This window comes from Electrophorus electricus, unplaced genomic scaffold (genome assembly GCF_041902795.1).
Source record: "Electrophorus electricus isolate QZ-2024a unplaced genomic scaffold, ASM4190279v1 Scaffold38, whole genome shotgun sequence".
Classification (NCBI taxonomy): Eukaryota; Metazoa; Chordata; class Actinopteri; order Gymnotiformes; family Gymnotidae; genus Electrophorus; species Electrophorus electricus.
Genome location: NW_027658671.1, coordinates 10715 through 28242, shown reverse-complemented (window position 1 = coordinate 28242; position 17528 = coordinate 10715). Strand labels below are relative to the sequence as shown.

Genomic DNA, 17528 nt, shown 5'->3' with positions numbered 1-17528 from the left:
TGTCAAGCCTCTTTTAATAAAGTAATGTATTTGATCAAAGCTTATGTGTACTCCAGCCACTAAAGATCAACCCACACTTTCCACAGATTTCCAGCTGGGCCCTTGGTCCCCCCAGTGTTGTCATCTCCCACCTGTTCGGTCAGGTACGAAATAACGCCTAAAATGAAATGTATATTGTATGTATTATTGAGCAGTACTTGTCAACCCAGTCCTTGTGATACATCTGACATCCCACATTTTCCCTCTATCCCAGCTCCTGACAACATCATCCTAGCTCCTAAACCAAGCCATTAGGAAAATGAACACCTGGTACAGTTGTACTGGGCTGGGTTAGAATAAACATGTGGGCCATTTCATGTGTACTGTGGACTGGGTCACTAAACACTGAACTAGAATATTTAAAAGTTAAATGCCTTATTACTAAAGATGAGTGTTCCAAATGAGCTGTCCTGAATTTAGACTGTGTCCTTTTCGTAACTAAAGAACCAGATGCCTACATTATTGTCCATCAAAAGGTCAACAATGTTTTTTTTTTTTTTTTTACATATTCCTTTTATTATACATTTCTGTCTCGAGTGCCTGTGCAGACTGTGCATATAGAGGAAGAGACATTTAAATTCATATTCACATCAAGTTTTAATGTTTTGTGACTGATTGCGTCTTGGACTGACTCCTTTATGGCACCGTGGCAGGAGGAGATTAAGAAGAAGGCAGAATTTGTAAAGACCTTCCGTCACAACATCAGCAAAAGGATTAACCAGACCAACCTTCTGCATTTTATGAAGTCCTACAACAGGTATGACTGACATCTGCATTCTATGGAATCTTCTGAGCTCTCTGCTTCTAGACTTGTTTGTCATATGAACAGCTCCCAGTCTTATTAGATCTGATCAATTTTCAGCCGAAGTAAACTGAACATTAAGAGAACTTCTCTGGGTAGAAAGACTCTAAAGTAAGTGAGAAACTGTTTCTCTTTTATCCTTATTCCATGTTATTTTTTGATGTAAAATGCCCCTGTGCCACCACATGCCTGAAAGGTTTTGTTGCTGTAGGTGTCACACTCTTCTGGTGGTAGGAGATGACTCTCCTGTGGTGGATGCTGTGGTATGTACAGCTTGTTTTACATGCAGAAGTTTAAAAACAACATTCAAAATCCAACCCAGCATTCAAATCAAACTTCTATATGTACCTGGGAGCCTGCGTGCAAATGTTTGTGTTTTCTGTCGTAGGTTGACTGCAATTCCAAAATGAATCCCTCAAAGACAACCCTCCTCAAAGTTAGTGACCTTCAAACCTCAGCAAAGCAATACTTAAAATGTTATGTTTTGCTTTTTTTATTTGACTCTCATTATAAATGCAGAAGTCATTATATGTCACTGGGGGCTTATAAATCATGAACGTTGTGATGAACTTGTGGTGAATAACATTGTCCTTCATGTTGTCCCTCATGAAGATGGCTGACTGTGGAGGTCTACCACAGCTTGATCAGGTCTGTCGTTACCCATTAAAATAATGCTCTTGCATTCAAACTGAGTGATGCACTGTGTAATCTATTGTGTCCTGTTCTTACCTTATAGCCTGGCAAGCTGGCAGAAGCCTTGAAATACTTCATTCAAGGACTGGGCTACAGTAAGTAAATACTGTAAACACACTGTCAAAAGGTCGAAATTAAAAATCGTTCAGCCTCTGCGCAATGTAAAACCCATAAATCCAGTTTAGAAAAGTTCATTACTGCCTGTTGTAGACCTTCAGGCTTTCACAACTATCTTTAAGTTATGCATGCTTTCTAAATGGTGCAGTTAAGTAGGGACCTTGAGCTATGTTACTTCACCTTGTCCTTCTGCTTATCTGCCTCTGACAGTGTCTTCTGCAGGCATGACACACCTGTCTCATTGGCACCCCACCTTCTCCACCAGAATGGCATTCTTCCACCCCTGGGCCATCACTTCCATGGAGAGCACCTCCAAGCAACGCTGAAGATGAGGCTCTCCTACCCGCTGCTCCATCCCAGTGTTGTCATGCTCAGTTGGGCTCCATTTCAAATAAAAAATACTCTAAATTGAGGGACCATTGATGTGTTGGTGTTAGTGTTTGTGTGTCATTGTCCCAGTGGACTAATTTAGACTTGCACAAAAGGGAAAAAAAAAAACCTAAATAATAAAAAGCTGTTTAAAATGTTTATACTTATCAGGCTCAGTGTTGTACCTTTATTTAGTAGCCATAAAAAAGTTGATGTATAGTACATCAATCAATGTATAACACTTTTAGTACTTAGTATATGAATCAATGTATAATATTTGGACTGTTTTAACACCAGTACAAAAGTTTAATATAATAAAGAAATAATGCACTGTGATTACGTGTGGCGGCCCGAGTGCCGTAGGGCGAGGGGCAGGACGCACAGACTCCACCGACTGGGACGAACATTTATTAACATAAATGACAGCGGCACTCACGTATTAGAAACAATAAACATGGACCTGAAACAAATGAAGTTAAACAAACATATAACACAAGAATACATCTAACATAAACACGTTACATTCAGACATTACACCGACAATGACCAACACCCTGTACACTTTAACACGGGTTTATATACATTGAGACGAACAAGGTGCAGGTGTGGTTGCAAACACAGTCCTCCCACTGAACGTGGCAGGCCAAACCACATGACTCGGGGGAGGCTAACATTCCATGACATTATGCTTCATCTTGTAAAAGCTTTACATGACTGACAATTTCAGCTTTTTCAGAGGACCTATTTAATTCTTTCTTACATTGTACTTCTTTCCATTCCTAGTCTAATCTTGAAATAAATTTAATTTTAATGGAAGTCTTCATAATGTGTGTTTCAGGTTATGCAAATACTTTGGGAGTAGTTTAAATCAGTCAATCTACTGAATTCCCCACCAACAACAGTATGAATAATTAATTGTCATTTACATTTATAACTTTTAACATACTAGCAGCATGAGTTTCATGAATTTGTACTTCATTAACTTTTTGTATCACATTATTTACATTACTGTTGTAATAGTAAAAATTCAATGGTAATAGGGCACATTGATTTGACACAGTTCAATGGCATTAAACTGCTATTAAATGAGTTCCAGTGAAGTAACTTGCTACTTGAGTATTCTTGTAACAGATACTTTCTTACTTTTTCTTAAGTAATAATTTAAATGACTACTTTTACTTCTACTTCAGTAGTTATTATTTTAAAGTAACAGTAATTTTACTTGATGACAGTTTTGCCTACTCTACCGACCTCTCTCTGTATTACAGTTAATGTCTTGATCTTTATCAAAAACCCATGTAGTGCCTGCATGGAGGGACTTCGTGTTGTATTGGAAAACTGTAATAAATGTCTGTATAACTGTACCCATCTTTCAGCTACGTACTCAGCTGCCGCTAAAAATAGGGATTTCACATATTTTTTAAACTTTTGACTTATTTTCCCAATGACCAAAATGTCAGCGCAACCCTGTAGTAACATCACAATGTCTATGACGTCACAATGGCTACGACATCACTACATCTATTTTAAAGGTGAGCGCAAGCATCTATATGTTATTTCACTTGACACACTTCAGCAGTTCAAAGGTTGGGAGACAATAGGGTGAATTAAACCTAACCATAGGTGGTGGATTACTACTGAATTTTACAGAACAAGGTACAGTGGAATCTTTAGTCTCTTAGGGATCATTTTGATGCATTTCAAACAGAGAAGGTCTGTCAGAAAAACAGCTGTAACATCCAAAACATACTTCATCAAGCATTAAAAAGTGGCATGGTGTTCTTGTCATATAGATTTTAGGGAATCTGTCATTAAACTGCTCAAAAGTATTTTAGTGATGTCATAATATTACTATTACAGGAGAGCTGCAAATATTCTAAATTGGAACTGCACAGCCTAATATCCAAATAAGTCTGTACTGAATCTCTGTGACCAAAAGGAAACGACCCTTACAGTGGCACCAGCAATGCAGACGGTATTCAGACAGGGAATCGATTTAGCGAGGAATATTTGCTCGTCAACTTTTGGGATAATGGCAAAAAGGGTAGGTTGGGCAAATGTTTTAAAAAGAGAATACTTGTTTAATACTACCTTACAACCAAGTTTTATCTAACTTTGTACTGAGAATTTTTGCTTCTTAACCCCCAGGCCCTCTATAACCCTCTATTGGAGGATGATGAAGAAACATCTGATGATGCCTTTTGTATGGACCCGTTGTGTCCGGTAAAATAAGGCTGTATTTTCAGACATTGAGTACTGTTAATAGAATAAAGTCTATGGGATGGATCTTTTCACATCCAGAATGAAATGTTACCACTCCAAAATCTATTTTTCTCTGTGTTTTGTCTGAAGGATTTTAAGGGGGCATTTTGGGGTCAAGTTGTGGTAAGTAGCACTACCTTTTCACAGATGTTTCAATAGGCTAAAGCTTTTACCCATAAAGCATGTTTTCAAGCACTGTCATGTGTCTTCTGAGTCAAACATGATCTTTTGTAAACAAATTAACTTGGTTAATGATAAATAATAAATAAATGATTGACATTCCTCATGATAAGAGGCTCATTCCACAGAAGTAGTTCTAAGTGTGACAGAGTAATGTCCTGACACACAAAACCACTGCAGTGGAATCAGACCTCTTTTTAGAGGTTTTTCTTATACATCTAGACCTAGACCTTTATACTCCACCTGGGTCTTATAGGAGGACAATGTGGAGACCCCCTTTGGCACTGTATGCTGCACCATGGCAGGTATCCCCAGGGATAACCGACCGGTCATCCTCACCTACCATGACATCGGAATGAACCGTAAGACTCTGATACTGTTGCTTGTGGCACGTAGCTGATTGCTCTAAAGTCTAAAACTTAGCATAAGCGTCATTTATTGTGTTGTAATGACCCTGGAATGCATGTCTGCAGACAAAACTTGCTTCGACGTTCTTTTCTATGATGAGGACATGCAGGAAATCATGCGACACTTTGCCGTGTGTCAGGTCAACGCTCCTGGGCAACATGAGGGTGCCAGCACCTTCCCTGCAGGGTGAGCGTGAGTGCACCATATGCCACAATGTTCTTTCAGGGGCTGAAAGACATTCCAAGGTTAAATCTAATCTAAAATGTGACCTTCAGCTACCCCATACAATTTTTTCCAGAATGTATATTTATCAGAACCTACTCCATAGCCCTCCGTCTGCCCTCAGACCACTCCTTCCTGGCAGTCAGACAGGACGACTCTATGCCATGGTGTTGGTGCCCACCTAAACTAACATCTGGAGGCCCTGACTGTCAGCATGTCTAGCTGGCACCGGCTTGTCATGCACCAGGGTTTCTTTCATGAACTTTTTTCTTAGCGTTCATATGCTACATTGATGGCTGTGGCTCCCAGTACATCATAGCTAGGTTTAGCAGGTTCAAATCCTGAAGAATCAGTGGCGTCCCTTAGAATTATAACTCACTCAGGGCAATTTTTTCCTGTAGATTCACATATCCCTCAATGGACAAGCTCTCCGAGACCCTCCCAATTGTGCTCAAGCATTTTAAGTGAGTGAACCAGATTAGCCATTTACTCTGAGATTAAACTGTCAATCCTTGTTCTAATCTGAAACCTTGCGCTTTAATGGTTTAAAGTTATGTACATTTTTTTCTCTCCACAGAATTAAGAGTGTTATTGGAATGGGTGTTGGAGCAGGAGCAAACATCCTCACACGGTTCGCTGTGAGTTGTAGCACTGTCTTTCTTCCCAATAGATTTTAACACAATGATCAAACAAGGATTACTCCTTGGTGAAATTCTTGCTTTGTAACAAAGTGTTGATACTTGCAGCATAATCCTAATCATTACACTGTCAAGATAGCTAGACATCAACTCTCCAGAATACTGACACTTCACTATTGTTCCTCTGCTTGCACATGTAAACAAACCTTTTTCTAAGTGCAATGTAAAGTGCAAGAATGCCAAATATGGAGACTCTTAATTGCTCATTTAACTACAACAGTTTGACATATAGTAAGTAATTTTGCCCTGAAGGTTTATCTCCCTTTGACTGCTCATGCATAAATGTCTTGCAGTTGAAGTACCCAGACTTGGTTGAGGGCCTTGTCCTGATGAACATTAATGCTCAGGCAGAGGGCTGGGCAGACCGGGCAGCATCCAAGGTATCACAGTCTAATGCAATAGTAATTATCATTCTGTTAACACCCTGCTTAAACATCACGATCCCTGTATCTCTACAATTATGTCGTTTAGCTGGTCCCACCTAGCGTCCATGTCTATGGTTTCCCTGTCTCATGTCTTTTGTTTTGCTTTACTTCCTTGTTGTGGTTCCGTTGCTTAGTTTCATTTTCTTTGCTCCTTATTATTTGCACCTGTCTTGTTTAACTCTTATTACTTCATGTATTTAAACCGTCTTGTTCCCTGTGTCTTGGCTGTTCACTGAATCCATATAACTTTCAATGTGATAACAAATAGTTCTCAGCATATTACTCTTAGTTTTCTGCAGTTTCCAGTTAACCTTTCATGCCAATCATATGGTGACAATCGACCCTATATTTTTATTCTTTTGGGATCCTTAGAAAAGTGTCAAGCCTCTTTTAATAAAGTAATGTATTTGATCAAAGCTTATGTGTACTCCAGCCACTAAAGATCAACCCACACTTTCCACAGATTTCCAGCTGGGCCCTTGGTCCCCCCAGTGTTGTCATCTCCCACCTGTTCGGTCAGGTACGAAATAACGCCTAAAATGAAATGTATATTGTATGTATTATTGAGCAGTACTTGTCAACCCAGTCCTTGTGATACATCTGACATCCCACATTTTCCCTCTATCCCAGCTCCTGACAACATCATCCTAGCTCCTAAACCAAGCCATTAGGAAAATGAACACCTGGTACAGGTGTACTGGGCTGGGTTAGAATAAACATGTGGGCCATTTCATGTGTACTGTGGACTGGGTCACTAAACACTGAACTAGAATATTTAAAAGTTAAATGCCTTATTACTAAAGATGAGTGTTCCAAATGAGCTGTCCTGAATTTAGACTGTGTCCTTTTCGTAACTAAAGAACCAGATGCCTACATTATTGTCCATCAAAAGGTCAACCATGTTTTGTTTTTTTTTACATATTCCTTTTATTATACATTTCTGTCTCGAGTGCCTGTGCAGACTGTGCATATAGAGGAAGAGACATTTAAATTCATATTCACATCAAGTTTTAATGTTTTGTGACTGATTGCGTCTTGGACTGACTCCTTTATGGCACCGTGGCAGGAGGAGATTAAGAAGAAGGCAGAATTTGTAAAGACCTTCCGTCACAACATCAGCAAAAGGATTAACCAGACCAACCTTCTGCATTTTATGAAGTCCTACAACAGGTATGACTGACATCTGCATTCTATGGAATCTTCTGAGCTCTCTGCTTCTAGACTTGTTTGTCATATGAACAGCTCCCAGTCTTATTAGATCTGATCAATTTTCAGCCGAAGTAAACTGAACATTAAGAGAACTTCTCTGGGTAGAAAGACTCTAAAGTAAGTGAGAAACTGTTTCTCTTTTATCCTTATTCCATGTTATTTTTTGATGTAAAATGCCCCTGTGCCACCACATGCCTGAAAGGTTTTGTTGCTGTAGGTGTCACACTCTTCTGGTGGTAGGAGATGACTCTCCTGTGGTGGATGCTGTGGTATGTACAGCTTGTTTTACATGCAGAAGTTTAAAAACAACATTCAAAATCCAACCCAGCATTCAAATCAAACTTCTATATGTACCTGGGAGCCTGCGTGCAAATGTTTGTGTTTTCCGTCGTAGGTTGACTGCAATTCCAAAATGAATCCCTCAAAGACAACCCTCCTCAAAGTTAGTGACCTTCAAACCTCAGCAAAGCGATACTTAAAATGTTATGTTTTGCTTTTTTTATTTGACTCTCATTATAAATGCAGAAGTCATTATATGTCACTGGGGGCTTATAAATCTAGAACTTTGTGATGAACTTGTGGTGAATAACATTGTCCTTCATGTTGTCCCTCATGAAGATGGCTGACTGTGGAGGTCTACCACAGCTTGATCAGGTCTGTCGTTACCCATTAAAATAATGCTCTTGCATTCAAACTGAGTGATGCACTGTGTAATCTATTGTGTCCTGTTCTTACCTTATAGCCTGGCAAGCTGGCAGAAGCCTTGAAATACTTCATTCAAGGACTGGGCTACAGTAAGTAAATACTTTAAACACACTGTCAAAAGGTCGAAATTAAAAATCGTTCAGCCTCTGCGCAATGTAAAACCCATAAATCCAGTTTAGAAAAGTTCATTACTGCCTGTTGTAGACCTTCAGGCTTTCACAACTATCTTTAAGTTATGCATGCTTTCTAAATGGTGCAGTTAAGTAGGGACCTTGAGCTATGTTACTTCACCTTGTCCTTCTGCTTATCTGCCTCTGACAGTGTCTTCTGCAGGCATGACACACCTGTCTCATTGGCACCCCACCTTCTCCACCAGAATGGCATTCTTCCACCCCTGGGCCATCACTTCCATGGAGAGCACTTCCAAGCAACGCTGAAGATGAGGCTCTCCTACCCGCTGCTCCATCCCAGTGTTGTCATGCTCAGTTCGGCTCCATTTCAAATAAAAAATACTCTAAATTGAGGGACCATTGATGTGTTGCTGTTAGTGTTTGTGTGTCATTGTCCCAGTGGACTAATTTAGACTTGCACAAAAGGAAAAAAAAACCCTAAACGATAAAAAGCTGTTTAAAATGTTTATACTTATCAGGCTCAGTGTTGTACCTTTATTTAGTAGCCATAAAAAAGTTGATGTATAGTTTTCTCCGCATCAATCAATGTATAACACTTTTAGTACTTAGTATATGAATCAATGTATAATATTTGGACTGTTTTAACACCAGTACAAAAGTTTAATATAATAAAGAAATAATGCACTGTGATTACGTGTGGCGGCCCGAGTGCCATAGGGCGAGGGGCAGGACACACAGACTCCACCGACTGGGACGAACATTTATTAACATAAATGACAGCGGCACTCACGTATTAGAAACAATAAACATGGACCTGAAACAAATGAAGTTAAACAAACATGATACACAAGAATACATCTAACATAAACACGTTACATTCAGACATTACACCGACAATGACCAACACCCTGTACACTTTAACACGGGTTTATATACATTGAGACGAACAAGGTGCAGGTGTGGTTGCAAACACAGCCCTCCCACTGAACGTGGCAGGCCAAACCACATGACTCGGGGGAGGCTAACATTCCATGACATTATGCTTCATCTTGTAAAAGCTTTACATGACTGACAATTTCAGCTTTTTCAGAGGACCTATTTGATTTTTTCTTACATTGTACTTCTTTCCGTTCCTAGTCTAATCTTGAAATAAATTTAATTTTAATGGAAGTCTTCATAATGTGTGTTTCAGGTTATGCAAATACTTTGGGAGTTGTTTAAATCAGTCAATCTACTGAATTCCCCACCAACAACAGTATGAATAATTAATTGTCATTTACATTTATAACTTTTAACATACTAGCAGCATGTGAGTTTCATGAATTTGTACTTCATTAACTATTTGTATCACATTTTTTACATTACTGTTGTAATAGTAATAGTAAAAATTCAATGGTAATAGGGCACATTGATTTGACACAGTTCAATGGTATTAAGTACCCAATGCTCTGCTTTGAAGAAGAAGAAGTACAACATTGAATTATTTTACTGCACTTGTACTGCATATTTTCAATGTATTTACATCATTTTAGAGAATGCCATATTAAGGAATAAATAAATAAATAAAGTTTATTTACCTGCTATTGTTCTTACGTCCACTGAAGTCCAAAATAATCTTTAAGGCTCTAGGTTACTTAATAGCAAATACATTTCTGTGGTATTCTGATTTATTTTCTACTTGAAAGACAGGGAATATTCTGATGTCTTTATTAGTAACTTTAATGCACCTAATGCACCCTTTTGGGGCACCCTAAAACTCTGACTAGTATTACGTGAGTAATCGCTCTAGAGCAGGGAATTGAAGATAACAGGATAATTGAGGAAAAAAGGGGAAATTTTGTTTTTTTTTCTAAAATGAATGATGTAGCCAGCGATATGAAGCCCACCCAGCCTGTTTCACTATTTGGTATCTATAGGCCACCACGGCCCTACTCAGAACTTATTAAGGAATTTTCAGATTTCCTTTCTAATCTAGTCACTTTTGTAGAAAGAGCCATTATTTTTTGTGATTTCAATATTCACCTTGATAATGCCCAAGACCCTTTGAGATTGGCCTTTAGCTGTATATCAGAATCAATTGGTTTCATCCAATGTATAAGAGAACCCACACACTCTGATGGACATGCGCTTGACTTACTATTGACATACGGTGGACACGGAGAACATAGTCAGACTACCCCAGTCGGATGCCATCTCAGACCATTCCTTAATTTCATTTGAACTACATACAAGCCACAATATAATAACCTCGCCTCGCTATCATAGCAGACGCACGATCACATCAGCCACTGCATCCCCTGTAGATTCACACACTGTTCTTTATAAAGGCATCTCTCACAGTTTAGTTACATGTAACATTTTAGCTTTTAAGCATGTAGCCACCTTTCCATATCCTTTTCTAACCTTTAAAGGGAGATGTTTCTAGCATCACCTTTGACCACATTTCCATACTTTCAAATGCAATAAATTCTTTACAAGAGGTGGTCCCTGTTATTACTGAGGTAATAACATGCGTGTTTACAGGGAAAAGAGGCCTAACAGTGCATTGGACAGATTAATAACATAAAACATAAGGGAGTTTAGAGATTCTGTGTCCTTTCAGAATGACTTGCATACAGGGCTTCAGGCTTCAGTAAAGGATCCTGCGTAGGCTTTTGGTGGACCTCAGGGTAAGATATATGAACTCTCCACCAGGCTCAGGACCATATAGAAAAACAATCTTCTTTAGGACAAGGCTAATACAAATCTTCTCTTGGAATGTAGTGGTAATGGCTTCCAACTGGTGTGGGTATTGAATAGCAGTTTGCATATATTGACTACTGTGTGGTTCAGATGTAATGGTGGTGAATGCAAACACTAATATGTAAAGGAAGGTGGGGTGAATACATAACCACTTCTGAAAAGTGTATAAAAATATGGGTTCTCTGTTTGACAGTTAGACCTTCACGAAGGGTGCCTCAATAATGTTTGTTAAGGTTAACCGGCAATAAAGGATGGGACCAGCTATTCTCTTTAACTAATTCTGAAGGCTGACTCTTCATGTTATGTTTGAATGTTTAACTTTAAAACTAACTGACTGGGTATTTAGGAACGACATTACTTTCCAAACTTCATTACTACTTTTCATCCCTTCTCATACCTTTCGGTTTCTACCCTTTATCATCTTTGTTAGCTGCACAGCAGGGGCAGGATATTGGTGGAATCCTGCAAGGCATTCCAGCACTCTCTTACAAAACTATTAAAACTGTTTTTTGCCATATCCATATAAGATATCTCAAATGTGTATAGAATGTAGGTAAGCAATTCTGCTTCCTCCATGGTGCAAATTTGGTATAGATTGAATAACCCTATTTATAATCTTCAGTAGCATATAAGAAATCCAGATCCTCCAATAGCCACATTAGAAATTGTAATTTGGTACAATTTTAAATGCTTGTCTATCACAGGGTAGACTTAGATTGAGACACCATGTTTGACAATTGTATTCGAAACCACCATACCTAGTAAAATTTACTGGGCTCAACCAACCCTTGTAATTGCACATCTTCCTACATCTCACAAGGGACAACTTTCTGGAGGGACATTACTTCACATAATGTCATTCCTTTAATCTAGCATCTTAAACACTGATGATGGGTTTACTCCAGCTACACAAGCTAATGCTAACACTTGCTAATGTCCTCTTTTCTCAGGCCTGATGTACTTCCTCCTTTCTAACAAAAGGCCGTTTAATCTTGTCAATGATTTGTGATACCCAGTTTGTTTTCTTTGTATCATCATTTTAAAATCAAGTGAAAATCTAAGACTTACAATAGTACACTTACATTGCTTTAGGTAGTTTGGTTAATCAGCCTTGGTTACTACCAAAGAGCTGCACATATGTAATCATGATGTCAGGACATCTCAAGGATTACACTATGAACCGGATGGACAAGTTGACTTGTGGAATTGATCACCTGCAAGTGGATATTACAGTAAACCTGGACTGCATGGATAACCGTTTGTGCTCTTCAGGACTATGACATCAGCCCCAGCCTGAAGACCAAGGGGGGAAATTTAGGTACCATGCCAATCGAGCAGATAGCAGCACCATCATCACCGCATTGAGCAAACTTGCATCAAATGGAAGAAAGAGGGTGTGCCTAAAAGCAGGTGGAATTCAGGTGTCTTAAATACCCTGATCAACAGACCTTTACTCTCTCCCTGGTTTTTCCTCCATCAAGGTTAGACCTAAAAGAGGGGCTTTGTCATCTCTCTCTCAGATACTTTCTTCACTCAGCACCATGTGGACAGTTAACAGCAAACAGCTGAGAATCATATTTCTCCATTTAATTGATCCAAGAGATGGTGGAATCTAGACTAACGTCTTGTTACCACCCCGTCTAGGCTATGGCACCGTACCAAGGAAAAAGAATGATAAACGGCTAAAGGAATGGAACATGCAACTGTTAAAGAGTAACAGAAAGAAACATAAGCACAAATGGTAGACTCTTTTTAGTGTATTGTTGTATAATACAGAAGTTACAAATAAACACACTGGTGCAATTTCTTCTGAAGTGACCCAGGCCAAAACAATAAATAAGACACACACCAGCGAAAGAAAATTGAGGTCCAAGCAAGGAAAAGAAGGTCATACACACAAATGATACAATTACAAACAAGCCAAAACCGACTGCTGAACTAGCTGCCACTGCCGCCACCCCCGCTGCCGCCGCTGCCTCACTGCCTCCAACAGCCTCACTGCCTCCCTCCTCTTCTGCCTTCGGGAGGGGCCTTTATATAGGAGTGGCCAGGAGTGGCCAGCAGGCAGGTAGACCTGGGGAGGAACAGAGCAGAGTCAAGTTCAGAAAAGGTGAGGAAACCTGGCACCGGATCTGGATTCTGAGATACACCTAGAGAAAGGAAACACATACACACACGCTTACAGACAGAAATCTGATCAACATTACCACAGCAACAGGTTCACCAAATTTCTTCAAGCAAGCTTGCAAATGCGGTCAGTTCCCTCTTGTTAAACTGCGGATGGAACTCATATTCCCAGCATACCTTGACGACGTCACATTTTATCAACAAGAAACCAGGGGTGGAAATTCCCTCCTAATTGTAGACAAACTGAGTGAGGATGACCAACTGAGATAATCACCAAAAATCATCAACATGTGAGACTTTTATCTGGGCATAGTTTATAGTCGGGCATATCTGGGCAAAAGTATATAGGTTACATTTAGCTGATGCTTTTATCCAAAGCAACTGAGTACAACTTGAGCAATTGAGGGCCTTGCTCCGATGCCCAACAGTGGACCTTGATCCAGCAACCTTCTGATTATAACTCAAGTAACTCAAGTAACAGCTGCCACTGCTTGAATTAAACAGTAAAGTTTAATCAAGATCCTAGTACTTTCTTGAAAGTATTTGGGCTTGGTGTACATACCATTTTGTTTGGATAATCTTAAGTAATATTTGTACAGACTGGAAGTTCTTTTTCCTCTTTGCATACAATCTCTCTATGTCTTGCTTTTTACTAGCAAACATAGGTATCATCATGTCACTTCAATAGGCACAGACACATTGACCTTATTGTTCAGTTAGTAAACCTGCCATTACCCTTTGTTCTAACATCACGTGAGAACAAGCCAGCTGAGCTCATTAACATACAGTCACATTGCTGTTTAAATTCTGCACCATTTTATTGCTGGCACAATAGCATGTCTGCCTCCTTCTCGCTCTCGCGAGCGTGTACCGACCTGCATGAAAGCATTCGCTCTCCTCTCCTTTTACATACTCACACACATAAACACATGCTCGCTATATTTTAGCTTGTTTTTCTGTAAATATACAGATTGTTTATGCTATTGTTTGTGATTTAGAGTAGTTGCGTTAATAAATGTATCATTTATTCTCACCAAGTTGTCTGTCTTGATATCATTCAGATTGTGCTTGTTGCCAATATCCTCAAACAAATGACTGTAATTTAAATCTTTCAGGGATCAAATCATTAATGTTACTTTCTTTGTTAAAAATGAAAGATTGTGATTTCAATATTTGAGATGATTTAATGGGACTGATTAGTGTGTCAAACCACTACAGTGGGCCTGTCCCTCTTGCTGGGCGCCCAGCGCACTGTGACAGCATGACTTTAAACTTAGCAAACAGGAACTGTTTGGATTGCTTCAACCACAGTGGCAACAAGACTAAAGATATGTGAGGAGGCTTCTCAAATAAGCTTCTCACTTTATTCAACATGAATTGGCATTTCATTTTCGTTTTCATCATTTGATGTAAGTTATTTTCTATGCAATACTACAATATATACATTGTTAGTTTTTTTTGTTTTTTTTTTCATATGTAGCATTTTTTAATTCCTTAGCAGAAACAAGAATTCTTGTGTTCCAGTAACAGTGGTGCTGGGTTGTATATGCAGGCACTGAGAAATGGAATTGGTCACAGAAGTAGTTAACTCTTCAGAGTGGAGCATCTGTCAACATCTGAAATATAAACAACATAAGAAATACTGGTGCTGTGAGCGTGTAACAGCATTCAATTACTGCACGATTATGGCATATGCCAACAATACAAACAAGAAAGTGACAGTAACTGATAACCCAGCTCAGACTCTCTTTACTGTCACTGTGAGGGATCTACAGGAGAGAAACACTGGAGCATATTGGTGTGCAGTGGAGATTTCAGGAATATTTCAACCAGATGTCAAAACACAGCTATATATCACTGTGAAATCAGGTATTACAAATTCTTTATGAATATTGAATATTCAGTTTAGTGACATTTTTCATGTTGCATATATTTCATCCATACATATTCATACAAAAGTGCCTTTCTTTGTTTTCAGCTCCTGCTGTGTCTGTGACCAAGAGCAGAGTGAGTGGAGAGGAGGGGAGCAGTGTCAGTGTCCAGTGTCTCTACAGCGCTGCATATAAGAAAGAGGCGAAGAAGTGGTGCAGATCTATAGACTGGACCTGCTACACAGTGGGGAGGACCAACACATCCCAGAATTCAGCAGTGCAGATCAGTGATGATGGGAAAGGCACCTTCACGGTGTTGATGACTGGACTGAAGAAGACTGATGCTGGCTGGTACTGGTGCTCCACTGGAGGTCTAGAAGTTCCTGTTCACTTTGACGTCACTGATGCACTTGCAGGTATATTGTTTTGTATCTAATCAATTAAATGGTGTAAAAATTATTAATGTTGTTTAACCTTTAAAAGATGACAACAGTGATTAAAGAAAGAAAAAAAACTATGCATAGGGTGCCTTATTAGATTTGGTTATGTCACGTTGCAGCCCCGCCCCTCCTCAAACGTCTTGGTGTGTACGTGTGTGTGTTCGTCCATGTCGCCGCGCCCTTTCGTGTCGTCCACCTGTTCTGTATTATGTGTAATCCTCGTGTGTGTGTATATATGTCTCTTGTGTTGTAGTACATGTTGTTGGTGTTTGAACGGTGTTTAGTGAGGTGTGCGGTGTTAGATGTGTCGTCTGTGTTAAATAAAAATGTGTGTTTGAACGTGCCCCTACTCCACATACTGTTAGCCTCGAATCATCACAGAAACACCAACCAAAGAAGGATGCCTGGGAAGGGCAAGAAGAAGGGGAAGAAGGGGAAAAGACGCACTTCCCCAAATAGTGCCTGCAATCCCTCCGTGCTCTTGGGTACCCTCCTGACTCCTGCTGCAGAAGAGCGTGGTCTGGGGGCAGAGGTGGAGGAGTCACACGGGATTACGTCTGACCATAATGACTGGTATAACTATTTCCAGTCCTCGGAGTCGGACACCGCGGACTTTTCCTGTACCAGGGTGAGGCCATCACTCATCCTGTCTTCGCTCCATGGGATCACAACAGAGCAGGGACCTGCTGGGTACTACGGAGACCTACCTATTTATGAGGACAGGTACTTGGAGGTGGAATCCGCAGAGTCCTACATGGACCTTACAGAGGGATATGCGGAGTATGGCGAGCGAGGGGAGTGCCGTAACGTCACCCTAGAGTCAGACTTGGGGTCGGATCATGAGGAGGACCCGTCGATGGAGGTGGAGGAGGTACCTCAGGGGAATCTAGGCGCTCTGGAGTCAGCAAGCAGCCCTGGGTGACTGGTGGAGAGATGGCATCATCAACAGAGGAGGACATTCCTCCCCCTAGGGCGAGGACCTATGCCTAAGTCTCGGGGAGGTAAAAAGGCAGCGGCACCGAGGTCTGCTCTGCCGGGGTCTGGCAGGGTCACCAGGGTCTGCTCCAACACCTGATGGTGAATGACATCTCAAAACTATTCTTGAACGTACTTTTTCAGATTTGAATTCCTTACTGAGAAGTTTGAAAGAACTTAGGAGTCGTTGTTGAGTTACGAAAAAATGTGTCTGGAGTGTGAATGGCCATCATAACTTGCGTTTTTCATCGGAGCCTTGCTCACTAAAGCTGTTATTTTAACTAAGCCTACTCGCTGGTTGAGTTAGCTAGACAGGCAAGCTTGTTAAGGTTTAATTCCCGAAGTTTGGGCCCTGCTGTCGGCTTGTATGTCGACACGTAGCCCCCAGGAGAGAGAGTTTCGCCTGGTTTGGGCTCCTACGCGACAGCAAGGATTGTATTTTGCACTGGAAAACTTAAATCAGATTGTGAGCTAAGAAAAGGGGGAGAGAGACAAGTACTCATGCATGTGAGCACACAGCTTGACAACATGGAAAAAAGACACCCAACATGCAGCAGGAGTGGCTAAAGCCATACAGAAAACAACGCATCTGGTAATGGGACATCCAATCACGGTACTAACCACACACAGTGTAATAGCATACGTGAACTCACAAGCCTTCACCTTGACAGCACTAAGGCAACAGAGGATCAGCAAAATTTTGGAAGCACCACACATCACATACACACATGAAGGAATCAACATGGCAGACATGATGGGAGGAGGAGAGCCTCATCAGTGCGAACAGGAAGTCAAAAAGCAGGAGAAGGTGAGACCAGACCTAGAAGGAGAACCAATTCCAGGAGCAGGGAACATGTTCACTGATGGGTGTGGATTTAGAGGACCAGATGGGGATATAAAAGCAGGGTATGCAGTGGTGGCAGAAACACAGGGAGAAGTAGATGAATTTTGGACGGTGAAAGCAGAAAGGCTGAAAGGTTAGCAATCAGCACAGCGAGCTGAGGTAATGGCAGTAGTGGAGGCCTTGAAGTTAGCAAAGGGTAAGGAAGTGAATATTTATACTGACTCTGCTTACACGGTAGGGGCAGCACATGTGGAGCTAAGACAATGGAT

At 40.4% G+C, this 17528-nt stretch overlaps 2 protein-coding genes and 2 long non-coding RNA genes across 4 annotated transcripts; all 4 read left to right on the top strand.

Annotated features, from left to right (window-relative positions):
* The first annotated feature begins 84 nt into the window (after positions 1–84).
* LOC145655874 (uncharacterized) lies at positions 85–1070 on the top strand. The gene is made up of 3 exons (XR_014121745.1): positions 85–143; positions 693–796; positions 902–1070. It is a non-coding gene; the product is annotated as an uncharacterized LOC145655874 (long non-coding RNA).
* A 3501-nt stretch (positions 1071–4571) lies between these two features.
* On the top strand, positions 4572–6617 carry LOC145655859 (protein NDRG1-like). The gene is made up of 6 exons (XM_081709324.1): positions 4572–4824; positions 4936–5056; positions 5494–5556; positions 5670–5730; positions 6084–6170; positions 6588–6617. The coding sequence occupies exons 1-6, from the start codon at positions 4761–4763 to the stop codon at positions 6615–6617; spliced, it is 426 nt and encodes a 141-aa protein (XP_081565450.1). The 5' UTR covers positions 4572–4760.
* Positions 6618–6676: 59 nt separating this feature from the next.
* On the top strand, positions 6677–7659 carry LOC145655873 (uncharacterized). Its single transcript, XR_014121744.1, has 3 exons — positions 6677–6735; positions 7282–7385; positions 7491–7659. It is a non-coding gene; the product is annotated as an uncharacterized LOC145655873 (long non-coding RNA).
* Positions 7660–14691: 7032 nt separating this feature from the next.
* Positions 14692–16362, top strand: LOC145655880 (polymeric immunoglobulin receptor-like). The gene is made up of 3 exons (XM_081709341.1): positions 14692–14998; positions 15108–15416; positions 15950–16362. Exons 1-3 carry the CDS (start codon positions 14692–14694, stop codon positions 16360–16362), a joined length of 1029 nt encoding a protein of 342 aa, XP_081565467.1.
* The last annotated feature ends 1166 nt before the right edge of the window (positions 16363–17528 follow it).

Coding starts and splice junctions, on each gene's coding strand:
- LOC145655859 (XM_081709324.1), top strand. CDS start 4,761: ATGGCAGGTATCCCCAGGGATAACCGACCGGTCATCCTCACCTACCAT. Junction 4,825..4,935: donor CCATGACATCGGAATGAACC/GTAAGACTCTGA, acceptor GCATGTCTGCAG/ACAAAACTTGCTTCGACGTT. Junction 5,731..6,083: donor ACATCCTCACACGGTTCGCT/GTGAGTTGTAGC, acceptor AATGTCTTGCAG/TTGAAGTACCCAGACTTGGT.
- LOC145655880 (XM_081709341.1), top strand. CDS start 14,692: ATGGAATTGGTCACAGAAGTAGTTAACTCTTCAGAGTGGAGCATCTGT. Junction 14,999..15,107: donor ATATATCACTGTGAAATCAG/GTATTACAAATT, acceptor CTTTGTTTTCAG/CTCCTGCTGTGTCTGTGACC. Junction 15,417..15,949: donor CGTCACTGATGCACTTGCAG/GTATATTGTTTT, acceptor CTCCTGCTGCAG/AAGAGCGTGGTCTGGGGGCA.